Source organism: Gadus macrocephalus, chromosome 4 (assembly GCF_031168955.1).
Source record: "Gadus macrocephalus chromosome 4, ASM3116895v1".
Classification (NCBI taxonomy): Eukaryota; Metazoa; Chordata; class Actinopteri; order Gadiformes; family Gadidae; genus Gadus; species Gadus macrocephalus.
The window spans coordinates 27,104,544-27,124,314 of NC_082385.1; the positions used below are offsets into that span (position 1 = coordinate 27,104,544).

The 19,771-nt window shown below is 45.9% G+C and overlaps 1 protein-coding gene across 2 annotated transcripts in view; it reads left to right on the top strand.

Annotated features, from left to right (window-relative positions):
* LOC132456459 (bone morphogenetic protein receptor type-2-like) overlaps window positions 1-19,771 on the top strand; it is a 48,571-nt gene that overhangs the window by 14,401 nt on the left and 14,399 nt on the right. For both annotated transcript variants that reach the window (XM_060050816.1, XM_060050815.1), the window contains exons 2-6: window positions 2,835-3,020; window positions 5,832-6,005; window positions 12,345-12,452; window positions 12,934-13,025; window positions 16,012-16,242. In XM_060050816.1, the coding sequence (XP_059906799.1) occupies window positions 2,835-3,020; window positions 5,832-6,005; window positions 12,345-12,452; window positions 12,934-13,025; window positions 16,012-16,242 (791 nt within the window). The remainder of the gene's footprint in view (window positions 1-2,834; window positions 3,021-5,831; window positions 6,006-12,344; window positions 12,453-12,933; window positions 13,026-16,011; window positions 16,243-19,771) is intronic.

Sequence of the window (19,771 nt, forward strand, 5' to 3'; positions counted from 1 at the left end):
TTCAGTTATTAAGAAGTGCTGTTAGGATGGACCGGGCCGGGCCAGATATATCCTTTGGGTCATGAACGCAAGTCAGCAATCGTTGAATCAATACATTACAGCCGGCAGTATTCAGGAGAAGAGAACATTAAAACGCTGAAACCTGCAAAATATAATACTGGAGGTAGACTCTCTAAATCCCAAAAGAGAGGTCTGTGTGTCTGTGTGTGTGTGTGTGCGTGCGCGTGTGTGTGTTGGCATCCTGTGCAGGACTATTAACACTAGCTGACCCCTCCTCCTACTCTGTATTAAAGGCTGTACTCTATGGAAATGGCGAGTCCTGTGTATGGGCTGTGCCAGCTGGATATTGTAAACGTAAAACTTAACAAGAGGAGAGGAAATGTCCGCTGCTGTGCTGAATTATATAACCAGGTGTGGCTCACGGAAGCCACAGTCTCGTGTTTTTTAAGTGGCGTTGTCACAGGGAACGTCCTATTTATAACTATTCCTCATGTTAGTAGAATTGCTGCTATAAAGTGTGGTGTAGGGAGGCTATATTTGCATTCATGATAATAACAGTATATATAATGTGGATATTAGCTTTCATGCTGATAACATAGCATATACTGTGTCAAATAGTAAATTGCTAATACCATTATACATTGTATAATAGCATTCATGCTTATAACATATATACTTTGTATTTTAGCTCTCATGCTAATATATACTATGTATCTTAGCGTTCCTTCTAATAATATTATATATTATGCCTATCTGAGCGTTCATGCTCATACAATTATAAATGAAGTGTATATAAACATGCTAATAAACCCTAATCTATGCTAATCTACAATATTACACGTTAGGCCCCTTGTGCATTTGAACAGCAACAACATTAATCAGCATGCTAATATCAATGCTAATTCTCTGATTAACGTGCCCTGGTGCAGAGAGGGGCTCTCAGAGCAGAGATAGGACCATAGGACCCAGGCTCCAAGGCCCCCCGGTAGAGCCAGTGTGACCGGGGTTGCCTGTTATCTGTCTGGGAGCCGAGTTGGCGCGGTTCCCGGGGAGAGTCCGCACCGGCACCACACACGGAGGCACCTTCTGCCCTAGCGCGGTGGATCGACCTTGGGCAAAGCCGCGGCCTGAGCAGGGCAGGGTTGGAGGTGTTGGGAGGGGGTGTAGCAGGTAGGATGCGGCACATTTGTTTATCCACGGTGAACTATTGATCGAATTCAAACCGACACAGCAATGTCATAAAACCGATTTGGAAATCGGAAAGGCTGTGATTAAATTGCATTTTTTTAATATATAAATTATAATTATTTTATTTTTTTGATGTGTTACAGACTTGAGATTCCTATTTATTTTTTCTTTTACAATACAATACTAAAATAAAGATGATCTTATATCAATTTGTGTGTCAATTCATCTCAACATATAGGCCTCGCCTAAAGTAAAGAGCAGTTAATACGTTGACTGCTTCCAGTGTCAACAGTGTTGTGTTGGTCATACGATAGAATCGTAATCGCAATATTGGTCGAAAATAATCACAATTTTAGTATTTCGCCCTAGTTGGGAGGGGGACGTTGCTGGTGAGATGCGGCACATTTATTTATCACTGCCCACTGAGTGGCTACGTCTACGCAAAGACTAGGGATGCACATATCCGCAGAAACTAGCGGTATCAGACTATTGGTTGGCGTGAAAGTGGTGGTTTAATTTGAAATAAATGTAATATGAAAAATAATGTGGTAATCCCTTGCAGCGGGGATTATGCAAAATCCACGCCTGTGGTAGATTGTGGTGTTGTGTTTCGCTCTGGGTATCTCTGCCTACAGTTGTGTGTATGAATATCTATACTCGGCATTTCATATCAGTGCACACACATTGCACACAAACAAAAACACACTAACGCACCTATCGAAATCGCAATTACACACAAAATCAAGTTTATGCCGCAATTAAACCTAAAATCACATGCACACCACGTGCTTTCCAGTGCTCAATGACACATGTGTAATGTTTCATAATTCGCCCTACCTTCGTACTTTTTCTGGTTTTGTCTGTCACACACACACAACCACGCGCACTCACACAGTAATTAACAGATTACGCGCACAGTAATCTGTGATCGCACATGGGCCAGGGCGTGAACGGGGCGTCTGGCTGCCCTGGACCCAGGTGCATGCTGGGATTTATCATGTCTACAATCCTTGTTGTGCAAACATGGAGGCGTGTGTGTGTGTGTGTCGGTGTGTGTCGGTGTGTGTGGGCTTGCCTTGGGTGGGATATGGGGAATAAAGGTTCATCCAATTTACTAGCTCTATTCAGCCTGCATGAGTGCCTGTGTTGTCACTTCAGAGCCGTCCTCACACAACACGACGTCGAGTTATCCCGACTCGGTGGAAAGTATTCAACTTTGGATTCTTTGCCGGTGTCCTCGAAGACATACCGAAGGAATTTCTTTAGCCCTCAAAATGCGTCTAAAGCATTGTTCATCCTTCGTCAACAATGTTTTTGTTCACTCAACAGTGTATGTTTTTTTTTCCACATAAGCCATTTTGACTCTCTCTCTCTCTCTCTCTCTCTCTCTCTCTCTCTCTCTCTCTCTCTCTCTCTCTCTCTCTCTCTCTCTCTCTCTCTCTCTCTCTCTCTCTCTCTCTCTCTCTCTCTCTCTCTCTCTCACACTCACACAGCTTTTTTTGTCTACTTCCCTGACTCCGACTCCCTGGCTCAACTATAATGTATTCGAGAGCCTTGTGCCCGCCCCCCCAAAGGTCTGGGGTGATGGGGATGGACAGGTAGATACCAGCATCATGATATTAATCGGACCCCCCCCTCCCCCCCAGCGGCGCAGGGCGAGGAGCGGGAGTGTGCCTACACAGAGCAGCCCCAGCAGTGGGGCGTGGACCGCGTGCCAGGGTCGGAGGGCCGCGTCTCCCCGGAGAACACCACCGTGCGATGTGCCAACGCCGGCCACTGCTACGGCCTGTGGGAGAAGAGCCGGCCCGGGGAGGTGCGCCCGGTCAAGCAAGGTACCGGTCATACTATCACTATCACTACCACCATCATCATTAACACCACTATCACTACCATCATCATCGTTAACACCACTATCACTACCATCATCATCATTAACACCACTATCACTACCACCATCATCATCATTAACACCACTATCACTACCACCATCATCATTAACACCACTATCACTATCATCATCATCATTAACACCACTATCACTACCATCATCATCATTAACACCACTATCACTACCATCATCATCATTAACACCACTATCACTACCACCATCATCATTAACATCACTATCACTACCACCATCATCATTAACACCACTATCACTACCATCATCATCATTAACACCACTATCACTACCATCATCATCATTAACACCACTATCACTACCATCATCATCGTTAACACCACTATCACTACCATCATCATCATTAACACCACTATCACTATCACTACCACCATCATCATTAACACCACTATCACTACCATCATCATCGTTAACACCACTATCACTACCACCATCATCATTAACACCACTATCACTACCATCATCATCATTAACACCACTATCACTACCATCATCATCATTAACACTACTATCACTACCATCATCATCATTAACACCATTATCACTACCACCATCATCATTAACATCACTATCCCTACCACCATCAGACCAACGTGCAATCTACGATTGAGCTTGGTCTGGCAATGGCCAGGCTAGGTGATGGTAGTACCATCATCATCCTTACCACCATTAACACTAACATCCTCATCATTACCTCCACTATCACTACTAGGGATGTCCTGATCGGCCGATCTCATTCAATTTCATGGCCGATACATATTTATCTATCCATATTTTTTCTATATATATATATATATATATATATGTGGAAATTGCGTTGAATGAGAGATACAATTTCGCACGTTGAGCACACAGTTGTGTGACTCGTTTATTGAGTTAGAGAAACCAGGAAATCAAAACGTTCTGCAAGTAAACGAATCCCGCATCGGGCTCTGACGTCATGAGACACTCGTAATCCTTAAAGGGACAGCGATCCCTGAACCACCAAGACAGTAAACGACATGCCTAACACTAACACAGTGGAAAGAACAACACATAACAAAATACTGTAGGTGAATTATGTTACACTCACTACATATATATACATACATATATATATATATATATATATATATATATATATATATATATATATATATATATATATATATATATATATATATATATATATATATATGTATATATTAGTGGTGGGCCGTTATCGGCGTTGACGCGGAACTATTTTCAAACACTTCCTTGTTCGGACCCATCACGTGACTGAACTAACCAATCAGAAGCTAGAATTAAGACTAAGGTAAACGTGAGGGAATCAGAGAGGCAGATTCAACAGAATATCCCGACTGTGTTAAATATGTAAACATGTAAATATGTAAGTAATAATTGTGTGACATAAATATGTAAATGATTAACTGACTAAACATTGTAAGTACATTTCTAGAAAAATTAACTCCAATATAAATGATATTAATTGATTCTACAACTTTCAAATATTTAACTTCTAAACCTTACATTATTATGGATTATTCCACGGCTCTTCTCAATGCTGGCTGAACAAACCATCCCAAGGTCAGAGAATCCTCTACACTACTGGCGGGCACATGCTACACAGCGACCCGCACTGGCTGATACAGCCACAAAGTTTCTTTGTGCACCTTGTACATCGGTGGACAGTGAGAGACTGCTTAGTGCAGTGCGAATGTCCTTGATGAGAAACGGAACCGGTTGTCAGCCGAGATGGTGCAGATGTTGGTTTTCGTTAAACTAAACCTGCACTGAACTGAAGAAGTCAGTGCAGTAGATTAAGATGGAGGAAATAAGAAGCTCTATTACACTATTATTACCCACCCACATTGTAAAAAATAATAAGCTTACTAGAACATCTCTAATCACTACCATCATCAACATTACCAATACTATCACTACCATCGTCATTACACCAATATCACTAGCATTATCACGACTATCATTAGCATTATCACTACCATCAAAATCACTATCGCTACCTCTATCACTACCATCACAAAAATTACCATCATCTACAAAGGAAACTTTTAACCGATTCAAGTATTCAGTCGAACATGAAATTCTCCTAACCCACCAACTTGTAGTCTACAATCATGATAGGGCCCACAGGCGTAATTACTTATCAAAATTATCTTGAATGATCTCACACAATTTCGGATTGTAACACAGGGAATAGCAACTAATGTTTGTTCTAAACAAACTTTTAAGACTGAAGACTTTTATGTTCGCTTTAGCTTTCTACTATATCTTAAATACATTGCACTTTCTACATTGCATTTTTTTACTTTCTTTTATTTTGCGCATCTATTTTTTATTTTGTAACTTCATTTTATTGTATGTTTGCTTTTGCTTTCTGCTAAATCTTAAACATATCGTACATTATTTTTAACTTTGCCTTTGTTTTCCTTTTATTTATCTATTTTATCATTTTATTGTATGTATCAATGTGAAGCACTTTGCGTCTGCCTCATGTCTGAAAAGTGCTCCATAAATAAAGTTGCCTTACCTTGCCTAAACCCCAAAGTCACGTTATTCAATGTCTGGTTTAATTGTACAAAAAAAGGTCTAAAGTGTGTAATATTCTACATTGTGTGTGTGTGTGTGTGTGTGTGTGTGTGTGTGTGTGTGTGTGTGTGTGTGTGTGTGTGTGTGTGTGTGTGTGTGTGTGTGTGTGTGTGTGTGTGTGTGTGTGTGTCAGGGTGCTGGGGCCAGGGGGAGCACCAGCAGGATTGCCGTGACGACAGTTGCGTGGCGACCAACGTGCAGATCCTCAATGGGACGTTCCACTTCTGCTGCTGTGGCAGCGACATGTGTAACCTCAACTTCACCGAGGACCTCACCCCGCCCAGCCCCACCGTCGTCCAGCCCATCCGTACGTACCACACGCACGCACGCACACACATAGACACACCCAGCCACACACACACACACACATTCGAACACACGCACGCACAAAGCCACACACAAACAGCCACACACACGGCGCACGCACGCACGCACGCACGCACGCATGCACGCACGCAGGCATGCACGCACGCATGCACGCACACACACACACACACAAACAGACACACACACACACACACACACACAACTGCTCAGCCCATCCATACGTACCACGCACACACCACACAGCACACACACAAACAGCAACACGCATAACAATCGCACTCACACATCAGCTCGCAGTCAGAACACTCGCAAAAACACACACACACCCAGACACATCACCTCACAGTCAATCGGTATGTACAACACATACAAAAAAAACATAAGCCACCACAAAGCCTATCCGTAAACACACACACACACACACACACTCACACTCTCTCTTTCACACGCTGATCACTAACAGGCATACTTGAATTGGCCCATTGCTATAAAGAACACAACCCGTTCAAACACATACCAAACACACACTCCACAACACTGTGAGAATCTCATACAGATGAACACAGAACACACACTAGTACCCACATCTTCACAGCCAATCTGGATTGCAACAAACACACACACACACACACTCTCACACACACACACACACACACACACACACACACACACACACACACACACACACACACACACACACACACACACACACACACACACACACACACACACACACACACACACACACACACACACAGTGTGCTGGGAGATAATGGCAGTATGTTTCCATTCACATCCTGTGGTACTATACTTGTAAACAGTGGCTAATTGGCCCTCATTCACCAAAAAAAGGCTCACATCTTTCCTTCTTAAGCAAATAATATCAGAAGGTTAATCTAATTATACAGATGTAAGACGAATGAAAGGGCAGCCAAATTAACCAGTTGGAAGGTTTCTGCTTTCAACAGTGCTACCTTGTAAAAAGATTAATTCTATGCTTTTTATTTCTATTTCTCAGAACTACATCACTGCCAGCAGGCTTTTAATCAATTGATGTTATTGCAATTAATTTGATTAGGACCTACATGGGGAATAACACGTTCTGTGTGGTCTTTTCATCAAACATAACAAACCAGACGTGATGGTAACTGGCGATTTATTTTAATGTGAAACTTCAGTTGCTAAGTTACGAATATGTGTATGTGCAATACGTGCTATACCCCTAATGCACACACTAACACAATTCTTTCACGTCTCCATCAGACACACACACACACACACAAGAACACACACACATACACACACCCACACACACATTCCTTTCACATCTCCATCACACACACTGACACACAGAGAAACACACGCACACACACACACACACACACACACACACACACACACACACACACACACACACACACACACACACCCTCATGGAAGTACAAATTGCCTGAGGCGGTCTTTTTTCCCTTTATAGCCGCATTAAAAATGATTTTGGCTATTGCCGTTTTTTATATAAACCGACTCGCACACAGGGGTCAAAGGTTACATCATTAGCACGAGTGTTCACAGGGGGTCATGCCGCCACGCTTTCCAGCCCGCACAGGCATGCGTGTAAGTGCGGGTGGGCAGTCTTGCAACGCACTTGACCCAGAACACAGACTCATGGCTGTACAGCGTGGTGTCAAGTGGTAAATCGGTAATGATTCTGATTTGGTGAATGTAAGATGAATTGATTTAGCAATGTGAGGGTCTTTGGTTTGCCACTTTTGGCTGTTTCTGTTGCTTTATAAAGTTACGTGGGGGCCGTTATTATCCAATTCCCTTTCTCTCTCTTCCGTTTGGCATTCATGGGTCGCGGCGTCTCCTCCGGCACTTTCTATTCGGTGAATCCATCGTGTTTTCCCGGGCTCCCCTCCTGCGGTTGTTGATCGGATTAACCGATTTTATTTCCCTCCGGGGTACTCGTTAATTCGGAATCCCCTCGTCTATCATTGTCTGCCTTTTGGACGTTCTTCTTTGTGTGCTCGGGCTCTAAACTCCCTCCTCTAATTAGGTCAGTGTAGGAGGAAAATAACATTACAGAAAAGATGAAAACCTTCGGAATCTGAAGTTTCGGTCGACGTAAGTCGGGAATTAATTGAGGCGGCGCAAAACTGGACATGGAACAATGGTAGCGAAGGGAGAGGGGAGGCGATGGAGTCAGATAGATGAGGGTGGTGGAGGAAAAAGGATGTTTTTGGAATATCTAGACTCACCAATCTTTTTCCAACCCAATCCTCCCCGACACTTACCCACACACTCACACACCCCATTTCCTCCGTCGGAGATGGCTCCGAGTGGTTCCATGCTGTTGGCGTCCATTAGAGCAATGGATTGTGGGTAGAGTGAACCGGAATCGCCGTTAGTCACAGATGAGCCGGCAGCAGCGTTGCATTGTGGGCTAACCCCCCCCCCCCCCCCCCCATTCCTTGGGGGGGGGGAAATACGCAGGCCCTTCTCCGAGTGTTGCCATGAAGAATGTGTCGGCGTGCTATTAATTCGGCCCAGGCGTACGGAAATGCGGTCCGGTTTCCGCGGCGACGAGGCCAAGGCGCGGCGTCTCTTCCTTCCTGTACTCCAGGTTTTTTGCGCAACAGTGAGGCGGCTAGGCCTTCAGACACACACAGACACGCAGACGCCCAGACACGCACACACACGCCCAGACACGAGAATAAACAAACAGCAGACATGAGCAGGCATAAACACACACTCTCACGCACACACACACACGCAGATGTTGGGCGCCGCTTGCATGCTGCCACGCTGCATTCCATGCGATGACGGGGTGTCTGAGAGGGGGGGAGAGAGCGCCTTGGTGATTGCAGAGATCTGATTGTGGGTAGACCCTGAGTTCCCCTGCTCCACTGGGGAGAGGATTGCGATCAATCAGTGTACACACCATCCGGTGTTTGTGTGTTTTTGCGTTATGTCTGCTCTGTGTTTGTGTGTGTGTGTGTGGGGTCTTACTGTTACTTTGTATAACAACAGTTAAAACAAGGTGGCGTGTATGAGTCTTTGGTTAAACATACTCGCGCGTTTGTGTGTGTGTGTGTTTATACAGTAAGGCCATTAATCAAATTATAACCTAGGCCCGAAACGTGAACTAATCTTCGACCAATCGATCACAGAGGAAAATCTCTGCCACCGTAACGCCAGACCAGAAGAACCAACTGGCCCACTGAGTGCATGCTAGTTGGTAGCCCAAACATCACCTTAAGTGCTGTTTGTTCGAATTCAGGCGTGCATTAGGAGCAACTCTCTGTCCGAGAGTGGCAGAGCGCCGCCTCTGGAAGAGAGACGGAGGGAAGGCGTCGGGAGATTTGAGTTTGGGTCTTTCTTGATCTTGATCTGTGTTCCAAAACCCATACTACCAGACGATTTAGGATCCCCGAGAAAGATTTTGTTTATCCCAATTCATAGTATGGGACAGGAAGTATGTCAAGCAGGATGTTGAACTACGTCTGGTCGTATTTTGTAGTTTGAAAAGCCAACATACTTTTGGCAATAGCCAAAAAGGCCCGTCGAATCGACTGAGCCCGGGAAGAATAATGTGTTGCACTACAGGTGTGCTAATCATTGAAATCCCCTGAAGTATGACCCAATCGTATGCACACTGAGTGCACCAGTATGTACTTTGTACTTTATAAGGGTAGATGCAGTACGTCTCGGTCTGTGTTTAACACGATGGCTCTCAATGGATGGGGCTGTGATGCATGCCAAGGGGCCACTTCTGATTGGTTGACACAGCCAAAGCCTATCCAGAGTTGAAAGCGAAAGTTGGCAGAGCATCACAGACCGCATGAAATTTTAAAAAATATGAATATTGTTCTTGAGATGATACGCCGTCTCGGCTGTTGTGATCTGTGATCAGAAAACCGCTCGGAGCCATGTTTTTCGACGAGGGCTGCGTCAAGACAACCTTATTGAATTGTGGTCTCAATTAAGATGAATAAATGTTCGGTTAGTTACGACTACAAATCACTATCACTACTATTAGGTTGGGAGAGTTCAAAGTTTATCAAATGATCAGAACACATTTGTTGCATAAAATATATTTAAATTATATGTTTTGTTCATAATCTATGTGATTTCTTACACAATATAATTTTTTTTTCACTCAAACTCCAGAATAATATACATCGGTCTGCGTATTTCCCCCCCGCACCCGAGAATAATGGATTCAGAAGCACTTTTCTCCTTGAAAGTGAAACCAGCGACCATCCGACCAATAACAATGTGTGTATATTATGGACTCGTATTAAATCAGTATTCATTCACATATAGCATACTTTTGTTAACGTGTGTGTGTGTGTGTGTGTGTGTGTGTGTGTGTGTGTGTGTGTGTGTGTGTGTGTGTGTGTGTGTGTGTGTGTGTGTGTGTGTGTGTGTGTGTGTGTGTGTGTGTGTGTGTGTGTGTGTGTGGGAACCTGAACCTCACTCGGTGCTGCCCCGGAGCTCTGCTCAAACCATCCATTATTAAACGCTGCTGCTGTCCGTCTGCCCCGTCACCACGGCAACGCTTGTTTACTGCTGCGGTTTTACTCGCACGTACACACAGTCACTCTCATGGCCTCTCACCCCCGTGCTCTGACGCGGCCGCACGGACACCTGGTGTGTGTGGGTCTCGGTTGCGTCGGGTGTGTGTGTGTGCGTCTCTAGCCGTGTGCGTTAGTTTGTCTCTAGTGGTGTGTGCGTCTGTGTGCTTCTCTAGCGATGTATCTGCCTGTTTTCTCGAGCACTGTGTGTGTCTCTTGCAATGTGTTTGCACATCTCTAGCTGTGTGTGTGTGTGTGTGCATTTGTCTCACGGCGTGTGTGTGTGTGTTTCTCAAGCGCTATGTGTAGGTGTGTGTCTCTTGTGGTGTGTGTGTGTGTGTGTGTCCATGTCTCTAGCTGCGTGTGCGTTAATATCTCGGCTTGTGTATGTGCTGTTCTCTAGCGCTGTATGTGTGCCAAGTGCTGTCTGTGTGTGTTTCTAGAGGTGTGTGTGTCTCTAGCAGTGGTGTGTCTCTAGGGGTGTTTGTGTGTTTTGCTAATTGAACCAAGCAGCAGCTTGGTTGAATCGTTTTAAACCTGCTTACGAATGTGTTGTTGAAATCGCTGCAGTATACAGATACCGCAGCTTATAGAACCACACAACAACCTGAAAGTGTGAAACATCTGACCACACACACACACACACACACACACATGCACACGCACACAAATGTACTGGTGAACAGTCAAAAAGCACGAAGAAGAGAAGATTTTGCGAGAGAAGATCCTCCCTTCTTCCAACCCATGATGTCTGTCTCTCCATCCCCCCCTCTCTCCCTCCCTCCTCTCTCCCTCCTTCCACCATCCCTCCTTGTCTTCTTGGTCTCTGAATGTTGGTCATGCTTCATGCTAGATTTTTTACTCAACCTTACTTCACCTCATCTGACCCCTACACACACAGACACACGCACAAAATGCATGCAGGTCACACACACAATTGCATGACCTGCATGTGAGAGTGTTTCTGTGTGGTTCCTAATCATTGACCCGTTCTTTTAGAGACAGCCATACAAAGCAGCAGACACATACACGCGTACACACACAGACACACACACACACACACACACAGACACACACACACACACGCACGCACGCACGCACGCACGCACACGCACAGACACACACACAGTCACAGACATACTCACAGAAACACACACACACACACACACACACACACACACACACACACACACACACACACACACACACACACACACACACACACACACACACACACATCGTTTTAACCCAATTCGTTGAATGGGAAAGGAAGTATGTAAAAAAATAGCAGGATGTTGTACTACATCTGGTCGTATTATGTAGTTTGAAAAGCCAGCATGCTTTTTGGCAATAGCCAAAAAGGCCCGTTATATCGACTCAGCCCGGGAAGGATAATGTGTTGCACTACAGGTGTGCTAATCAGTGAAATCCCCTGAAGTATGACCCAATCGCACACTGTGTGCACCAGTATGTACTTTGTAAGGGTAGCTGCAGTACGTATCCAAGTAAAAATAACAAATGTGATTTGGAACGCAGCCTCGGTCTGTGTTTAACACGATGGGTCCCAATGGATGGGACCCGTTCTTTAGAGACAGCCATAAACAGCAGCACACACACACACACACACACACACACACACACACACACACACACACACACACGGATCCCCCGCCCCCCACAAAAACATCATCGACCTGACGACCGCCCCTGACCCCTGACCTCTGACCTCCTCTGCCCTCCAGACGGCCGCACGCTGCAATACGAGGAGACGGTGATCATCGCCCTGGCGTCCGTGTCCGTTCTGGCCGTGGTCGCTGCGGCGGCGCTCTTCGGGTACCGCATGATGCGTGGTGAGTTGCCATGACAGTGTTTCATCACTGAGCTTAATTTAGAAACAGGCTCTGTGTTTACTTTTTGTTTGTTTTTTATTCCCTAATGTCTGCTTTTTTTGGGTTGGATTTTTTTTCATGGTTTGAACAGACTTACTGTCTGTGTTTTGTTCTGACCGAATAAAGCTCTGGTTGATGGTGTGTGTGTGTGTGTGTGTGTGTGTGTGTGTGTGTGTGTGTGTGTGTGTGTGTGTGTGTGTGTGTGTGTGTGTGTGTGTGTGTTTATTGATGTGTGTGTGCATGTATGCAACGGTGTGTGTATGTGTGTTTTCGCATTTGGGAATTTGTGTGCCTCATGTTTTTGGTTTGTATTGCTGTGTTTGTAATACGTGTGCCTCCACGTGTGTGTGTGTGTGTGTGTGTGTGTGTGTGTGTGTGTGTGTGTGTGTGTGTGTGTCTTAATTGTGTGTGTTTGTGTTTAATCATGTGTATGTGTCAACAGGAGGTTGTAATCAGGGACTTCACAACCTGAACATGATGGAGGCCGCAGGCTCAGAGAGCTCCCTGGATCTCGACAACCTTAAGCTGCTGGAGGTCAGTGTCTCTCTATCACCCTCGCTCTCTCTTTCTCTCTGTCTCTTTATTGCTGCTCAGCGTCTGTCTGACTGTCTCTCTCTGTCTGTCTGCCTCTCTGTCAGTCTCTCTCCTCTCTCTTCAGTTTAATGTATTATTTACTGGCTGTAGGGCTTACTATCCCAAAGTGTGTGTTCAGTTATCAATAGGGATGCACCGAATATTCGGCCATCGAAAATGTTCGGCCGAAAATGGCCCAAAACGTAATTTTCGGTTTCGGCCGAAGTAGTAAAAAGGCCTAAAATAATACACTGAACATTTTTATTTTTTATTTAAAAAAATAAAATTAAAATATCGTTTTACTAATTTATTTAAAGATGCATTGTTCTTAAATTATTGCTATAAGGTCTGGAATGTTAGAAAACGTTCAGTATGAAATAAATATTTTGTATCAAATTTGTTATTGATTTTTTTATTGAAAAGCAAGACAAAAAAGTTTATAAAGGACATTTAATTGTTTGATTTATGCAATGGTGAGAAATTAAAGCAAACTGAATGAAAAACAGCAAAAGCCACATTCGGTATTCAGTTTCGGCTTTCGGCCAACTGTTTCAGTATATTCGGTTTCGGTTTCGGCCAAGAGTTTTCATTTCGGTGCATCCCTAGTTATCACTGATGCTCCGGCATTACCACAGACACCTGGAGAGAGAAAGGGAGAGAGAGAGAGCGAGAGAGACTACATGATATCATGAAAGGATCTCAGGCATTGTTCTGGGAGGTGTGCGGTGCCGGTACACACTTGGGCGGGGTCATCAGTGTCACCACTCACGTGTACTTTTCTTTCCTGGGAGAGGAAGTCTTGAGCGTGCATGTTTTCAGAAACCAAAACAGGCGATAATGAATAAGTGTGTGTGTGTTTGTGTGCGTGCGTGTACATACCTATTCTCTCTTTAATGTGTGTGTGTGTGTGTTTGTGTGTGGTTAAGCCCACACTGAAGGCGTGTGGAGCCGCTTCGTGACTGCGTGCCCAGACAGGTCCACGTTATGAAGGAGGTATTTTTAGTCTTGTTCAACAACGAGATGAAAAGCACCGGTCACTTCCGCCGGCGTATTTATCGAGATATATACGGATACACAGAAACACACACACACAGAATCACACACACACACTCACACACACACACACACACACACACACACACACACACACACACACACACACACACACAGAAACACATACTCACAAACACTCAGAAAGGCTCACACACACATACATACACACACACACACATAGACAAATACACACAGACAGATACACGGACTAACACAGAGACACACACTAACACACAAAGAGACACACCGAGAGAGAGACAAGACAGAACACTTGAGCCAGCATTAGTTTATTTTAGCATGCGTCACCAAGCCGGCGTCTGTTTTATTTTTTTCCATACGCAACCTCCAAAGCCCACTCAGAAACAGGTCTGTATGGATCTTCACAGAGACCGGCGTCTTTGATAACGTCTGGCATTCAACGTGCTTAACATACTGCGGATGAAAAAAACAACACCACAAAACAAAGTCATAGAATACCCAACACAAAGCAAACACTAAACAAGGACACCTTGTTCTTCTGTTCTCAGAGAGAGAGAGAGAGGGAGAGAGAGAGCGAGCGCGCTTGCCCTTGGTGGCTTATCAAACTCTGGGCCCCAGGTGTGCGGGCGGTGGTGAAAGGGCGCTTAGCTGAGCTGGCTGGGGGCCGCAGTGGCAGTCAAAACAAGCGGACCCTTGGTTATTGTAACACGACGTGAGGCGAGAGTGGGGTCTCTTTTTCGACTCCTTGTTTTTTTTTGGGTTGTGTGGGTGGTGGAGGATTTATTGCGATTGCTTCTATGTTTGCAATCGTTCAACGGAGGCTGAGATGACCGCCTAGCGATGCGCTAAAACACGTGCACCCGGAGACACACACTAAACACACACACACAAGGGACGCTCAGTATTCCTGACGGAGATCTGGGTGGTGCAGATGTGTCTGTGGCGGGGTGTAAACAGGGCCCGCACAGTTAATCCTTTCTGACAGAGCTCCAAACTGCTTCTGTGCCCTGTCTGTAGTACCCGGTGTGTCTGTAGTACCCGGTGTGTCTGTAGTACCCGGTGTGTCTGTAGTACCCGGTGTGTCTGTAGTACCCGGTGTGTCTGTAGTACCCGGTGTGTCTGTAGTACCCGGTGTGTCTGTAGTACCCGGTGTGTCTGTAGTACCCGGTGTGTCTGTAGTACCCGGTGTGTCTGGGCGCCTGTCCTCCTGTCTGTACACTGTCTGTCTGTCTGTGTCTGTCTGTCTGTCTGTCTGTCTGTCTGTCTGCCCGTCTGCCCGTCTGCCCGTCTGCCCGTCTGCCCGTCTGCCCGTCTGCCCGTCTGCCCGTCTGCCCGTCTGTCCGTCTGTCTGTCTGCCGGTCTGTCTGTCTGCCGGTCTGTCTGTCTGTCTGCCTCTCTCTTAGTCTGTGACACTTTCTACATCTGAAAGAGAGGGAGAGAAAAGTGAGGAGGGCGTTTTATCCTCCAGTTTATCTGTCTGTCTACCTGTGTGTGGGTCTGTCCGTATGCCTGTCTGCGAGCTCTTTGTTTGGGGGGAAGGGAGGATGGCGACATTTAAAGGGCTTGTTGTTTGAAGTCACATTTCTCTCTCTCCCGTTCGTCTCTCGGTGTCTGGCAGACACTCGCCCGACGGGTCGGTTATGAAGTGAGAAATAATTGAAACACCTGCTTCACAAATCGTCTCCATTCCTCGCTGTAACTCTATCCGTCTCATCTCTGTCCGTCTCATCTCTGTCCGTCTCCATCTGGCTGTCGCTCTGAATCCAATCCCGACGCCGTCCTCGGCTCGGGGATCAGTTTGACCGTCGGGGCACATAAAACCGTACACCTTCGACCCCACCTTCGACCAACACCTGACGACCTCCTCTCTCTCTCTCTCTCTCTCCGTACCCCCCGCTCCCGCCTCCCCCCTCAGCTGATCGGGCGTGGCCGCTACGGCGCCGTGTACTGCGGCTCGCTGGACGAGCGGCAGGTGGCGGTCAAGGTGTTCACGGCGGCCAACCGGCAGAACTTCCTCAACGAGTGCTCCATCTACCGGCTCCCCCTGCTGGAGCACGACAACATCGCGCGCTTCGTGGCGGCCGACGAGCGCACCGGCGCCGACGCGCGCACCGAGTACCTGCTGGTCATGGACTACTACCCCCACGTGAGTACAGCCGGAGCCCGTGTGCGTCGATTCGGGTGGGTGGTTACCCCGCGGCAAGATGGCGGCGGCATTGACGCATACGTTCCACTGAACAGCGCAGCTCAGGCGACGTCTAGTCAAGATATATATCTATGAGCCTCCCAAGATAGCGCCCAAAGCTAGCTCCTCAAGCTAGCTCCCCAATCAAGCTCTTCAGGGGTTGGCTGCTTTACGCTTTCGGAAGTCATCATGGACAAGCTGTTGTGCGGGATAATGACATGTTTTTGGGGGGGAGAGGAATAGGGTTGATTTGAGTGGTCGGATGGCATCATTGGGGGTGTTTTATGATCAAAGTTTTGATCGGACGGAGCAAGAGTGTCGGTTGGAACGCAGTGGGGTTAGCACCGCCCATATTTGGTCTTGGTGACCCAGTCGAAGCAAAGGAAACACCCGTATGTTTCTTTTACAGTGAGGTGGCTTCGCTAATGTTGACCTTACAACCGTACATGTTTGACTTTTTTAAAGGAGCATTTCACCGGTGGAGGCATGAATATGTATGGAAATTGGGTCCTATATGTAGTCGAATAATAAAATAAAATTCTAATTTGGTGCCGTCTTGACCGAGAAAAGGCAGAAAGTGACTTTTTGGCGCTTGTGGATTGATGACAACAACTCCCACCATGCACCGCTTCGCTGGCCACTCCCGCTGATCTAGATCTCCGCCTATCAGACACCTCGCTCGCTGTTCCATCTACCAAGCTGATACCGCAAGACTGCTTGAAAATCATTTCACACAACATTTCTAGTGAGTGAGTATTAGTTGGTGAACTCCGTGAATTAGTCCTCGTTTGTATTTCTTTCGACATGGTGAACTTTTGCATAGTGCCATCTTCTATGTCAGATCCAGTACCTTCCGCCATTGTACTTTATCAACAGCCTCTGTTAGCTTAGCTTCGGACGCTGTGGATGTTAGTTTCTGCTGGTGAAGTCCCACCCACTGGCACTGCTCTAATAGGTCTGTAGCATCAGTGGGTCCCACCCCCTATAGAGGGGTGGGACTAGTGCTTGTAGTCTTACGAGAATCCTCCCCTCTTACACCTATTTACTTCTACGCAAAAATCGTCATATTGCGTCATCTTAAACAGGGAGTGTTGGAGATCGATACGGATCTCTCCAGTCTCCCCAGAAAATAAGGAAATGATGCACGACCATTCAAAAATATGAGTGGGTTTCTAACGATACAAAGCTTAATGGAAATGGGTGAAGTTTCCCTTTAACATAATTTTGACGAGAGAGTAAACACAGATAACTGACTCAATATTAGAAGAACACAGTTGAGGAAAAACAAAAGGGTGGAGGGCCAGATCAACAGAATATGACGTGTGTGTGTGTGTGTGTGTGTGTGTGTGTGTGTGTGTGTGTGTGTGTGTGTGTGTGTGTGTGTGTGTGTGTGTGTGTGTGTGTGTGTGTGTGTGTGTGTGTGTGTGTGTTTGCCTGCCTGCATGCGTGCGTGTATGTGTGTGTGTGTGTGTGTGTGTGTGTGTGTGTGTGTGTGTGTGTGTGTGTGTTTGCCTGCATGCGTGCGTGTATGTGTGTTTGCACATGTCAGACGATGAAGGGTGCTGTGGTCTTTGCCCAACCGGAATGATTCAAAGCGATGCGGTTGCGTCATCGTGTTAAGAACAACGATGTGTAACTAACCTCCATGGGAACGGCATTCCAGTGGAACGCCGCAGTGGTATTTTCCGGTCAACGGGGAAAAACATTTGGTTGTCCTTTCTAGAAATATTTCATTTATGTCGTCCTGTGCTAGAGCCTTCCTAAAAGAATCCAAATTCATGAGGGTTTGGGATTATTATTCAATTTAGAATGATTGTATTTATTTTATACTTTCCAGAAGCATAATTGTAAATGCATTATATGATATTATGTCATGTTATACTCGAGACATTTCTCTCTTTATCTGACCGTTGATTAACTGGAGAATATCGTCAAGATATATTTTCTTAATTTTACCTGTCTTTTGAAAGTTTCCTTTGCAGTTTTATGAGACGGCCTGAGGAGGCCAATTTTTATTTCTGATAAATATATTCCATTCAATATCCGATGCGAGACCTTCCTTCGAGCCTGCACTGTGTTTCCTGTGTTTCCAATTCAACAGCCGATGAAAAGGGAGCTGTTTGTTCGGAACGCAGAAATACAAAATAAAGTCTAGACATTTATATCCCATCGCACGAGACAAACCAGTTGAAGGTATGCCCGTCTGTGCGAGAGGTGGATAAAGAACGGGTGCGTGTGCTTCGATTTTAGCCCCTGAAACAAACAGATAAAGCGCTAAATCAGTCAACAACCTTCCCCCCCTGTTAATACTCTCATGCGTGTTCCCGTTTAATAAGGAGTTGCCTCGCTCTCAGCCATTCAGACGCCGCATTAGCGGTCACCTGACCCATGCCAGCCTATGAAAGGAGTCCATTATGCATGGGGGGGGGGGGGTTGACGCTGCTAGCTTTCTGTGTTGTCATGGCGAGGAGGGCAGGGAGAAGGCATGGGTCCTCTGTGGAACAGGCATTGCGTATCTGCTCATTCCAGACCGGTAATAGGATCTATTTAAAATGAACGGTTAGTAATCACATTGACTTCGCTAACGGAAGGAGGGGAGGGAAATTTTCCATGTGTTCAATTTATGAAAGGAATACAAATATTTGTGTGTTTGCTTATTCGTCATGGACGTGTGTTTGTCTTCTTGTATACCGGCGGTAATGGTAGATTGTGTGTTTTTATCCTGTGCCTCATCAGCTTTGTGTTTGATGGATGAGACTGGGAAGTAGTCTCATCCAATTTAACTTGATAACCCAATGATTTCTCAACACCATCCCAATTATGAAAAAATCCCAAAAATGTAACGCTCCAACCAAAAGTGTGTGTTTTTGTGCATGCGTCTTTGTGTACGTACGTGTGTGCGTGTCTTTGGGTACGCGTGTGTGCGTGTGTTTGTGTGTACGTGCCTCGCTCGGGGTGGAGTGTTTATCCTTCAAGCGGAAACGTTCTCTTGGCCGGTCTCCACCCCGGGGTCGGAGCACAGGGTTACATAAACAACACTGTGGCTCGGTGTTCTGCTAACACTGGGACTTGAACCCAGAGCAGCAGGGACTCATCTAGGCCTAAACTGGGGGGTTTGAACCCAGAGTAGTGGAGGATGATATCTGCAGAACACTGGGGTCTGTGGAGAAGTGGATGCCTGCTAACAATAGGGCTGGAACCCAGAAGAGCAGAGGTTAATCTATGCTGTAGTTGGGGGTCAGAACCTAAAACAACAGAGGTCGATAGGCATCGGTTAATGTGTGCTGTTGTGTGAGATTTGAACCTTAAAGAGCAGATGTTTATGTTTATGATTTGAACCTAAAGTTACCCTGGCAAGCCTCTCTCTCTCTCTCTCTCTCTCTCTCTCTCTCTCTCTCTCTCTCTCTCTCTCTCTCTGTCTCTGTCTCTCTTTATCTTTCTCTCTCCATCTCTCTCTTTCTCTCTCAATCCCTCTCTCTCTACCGTGCCC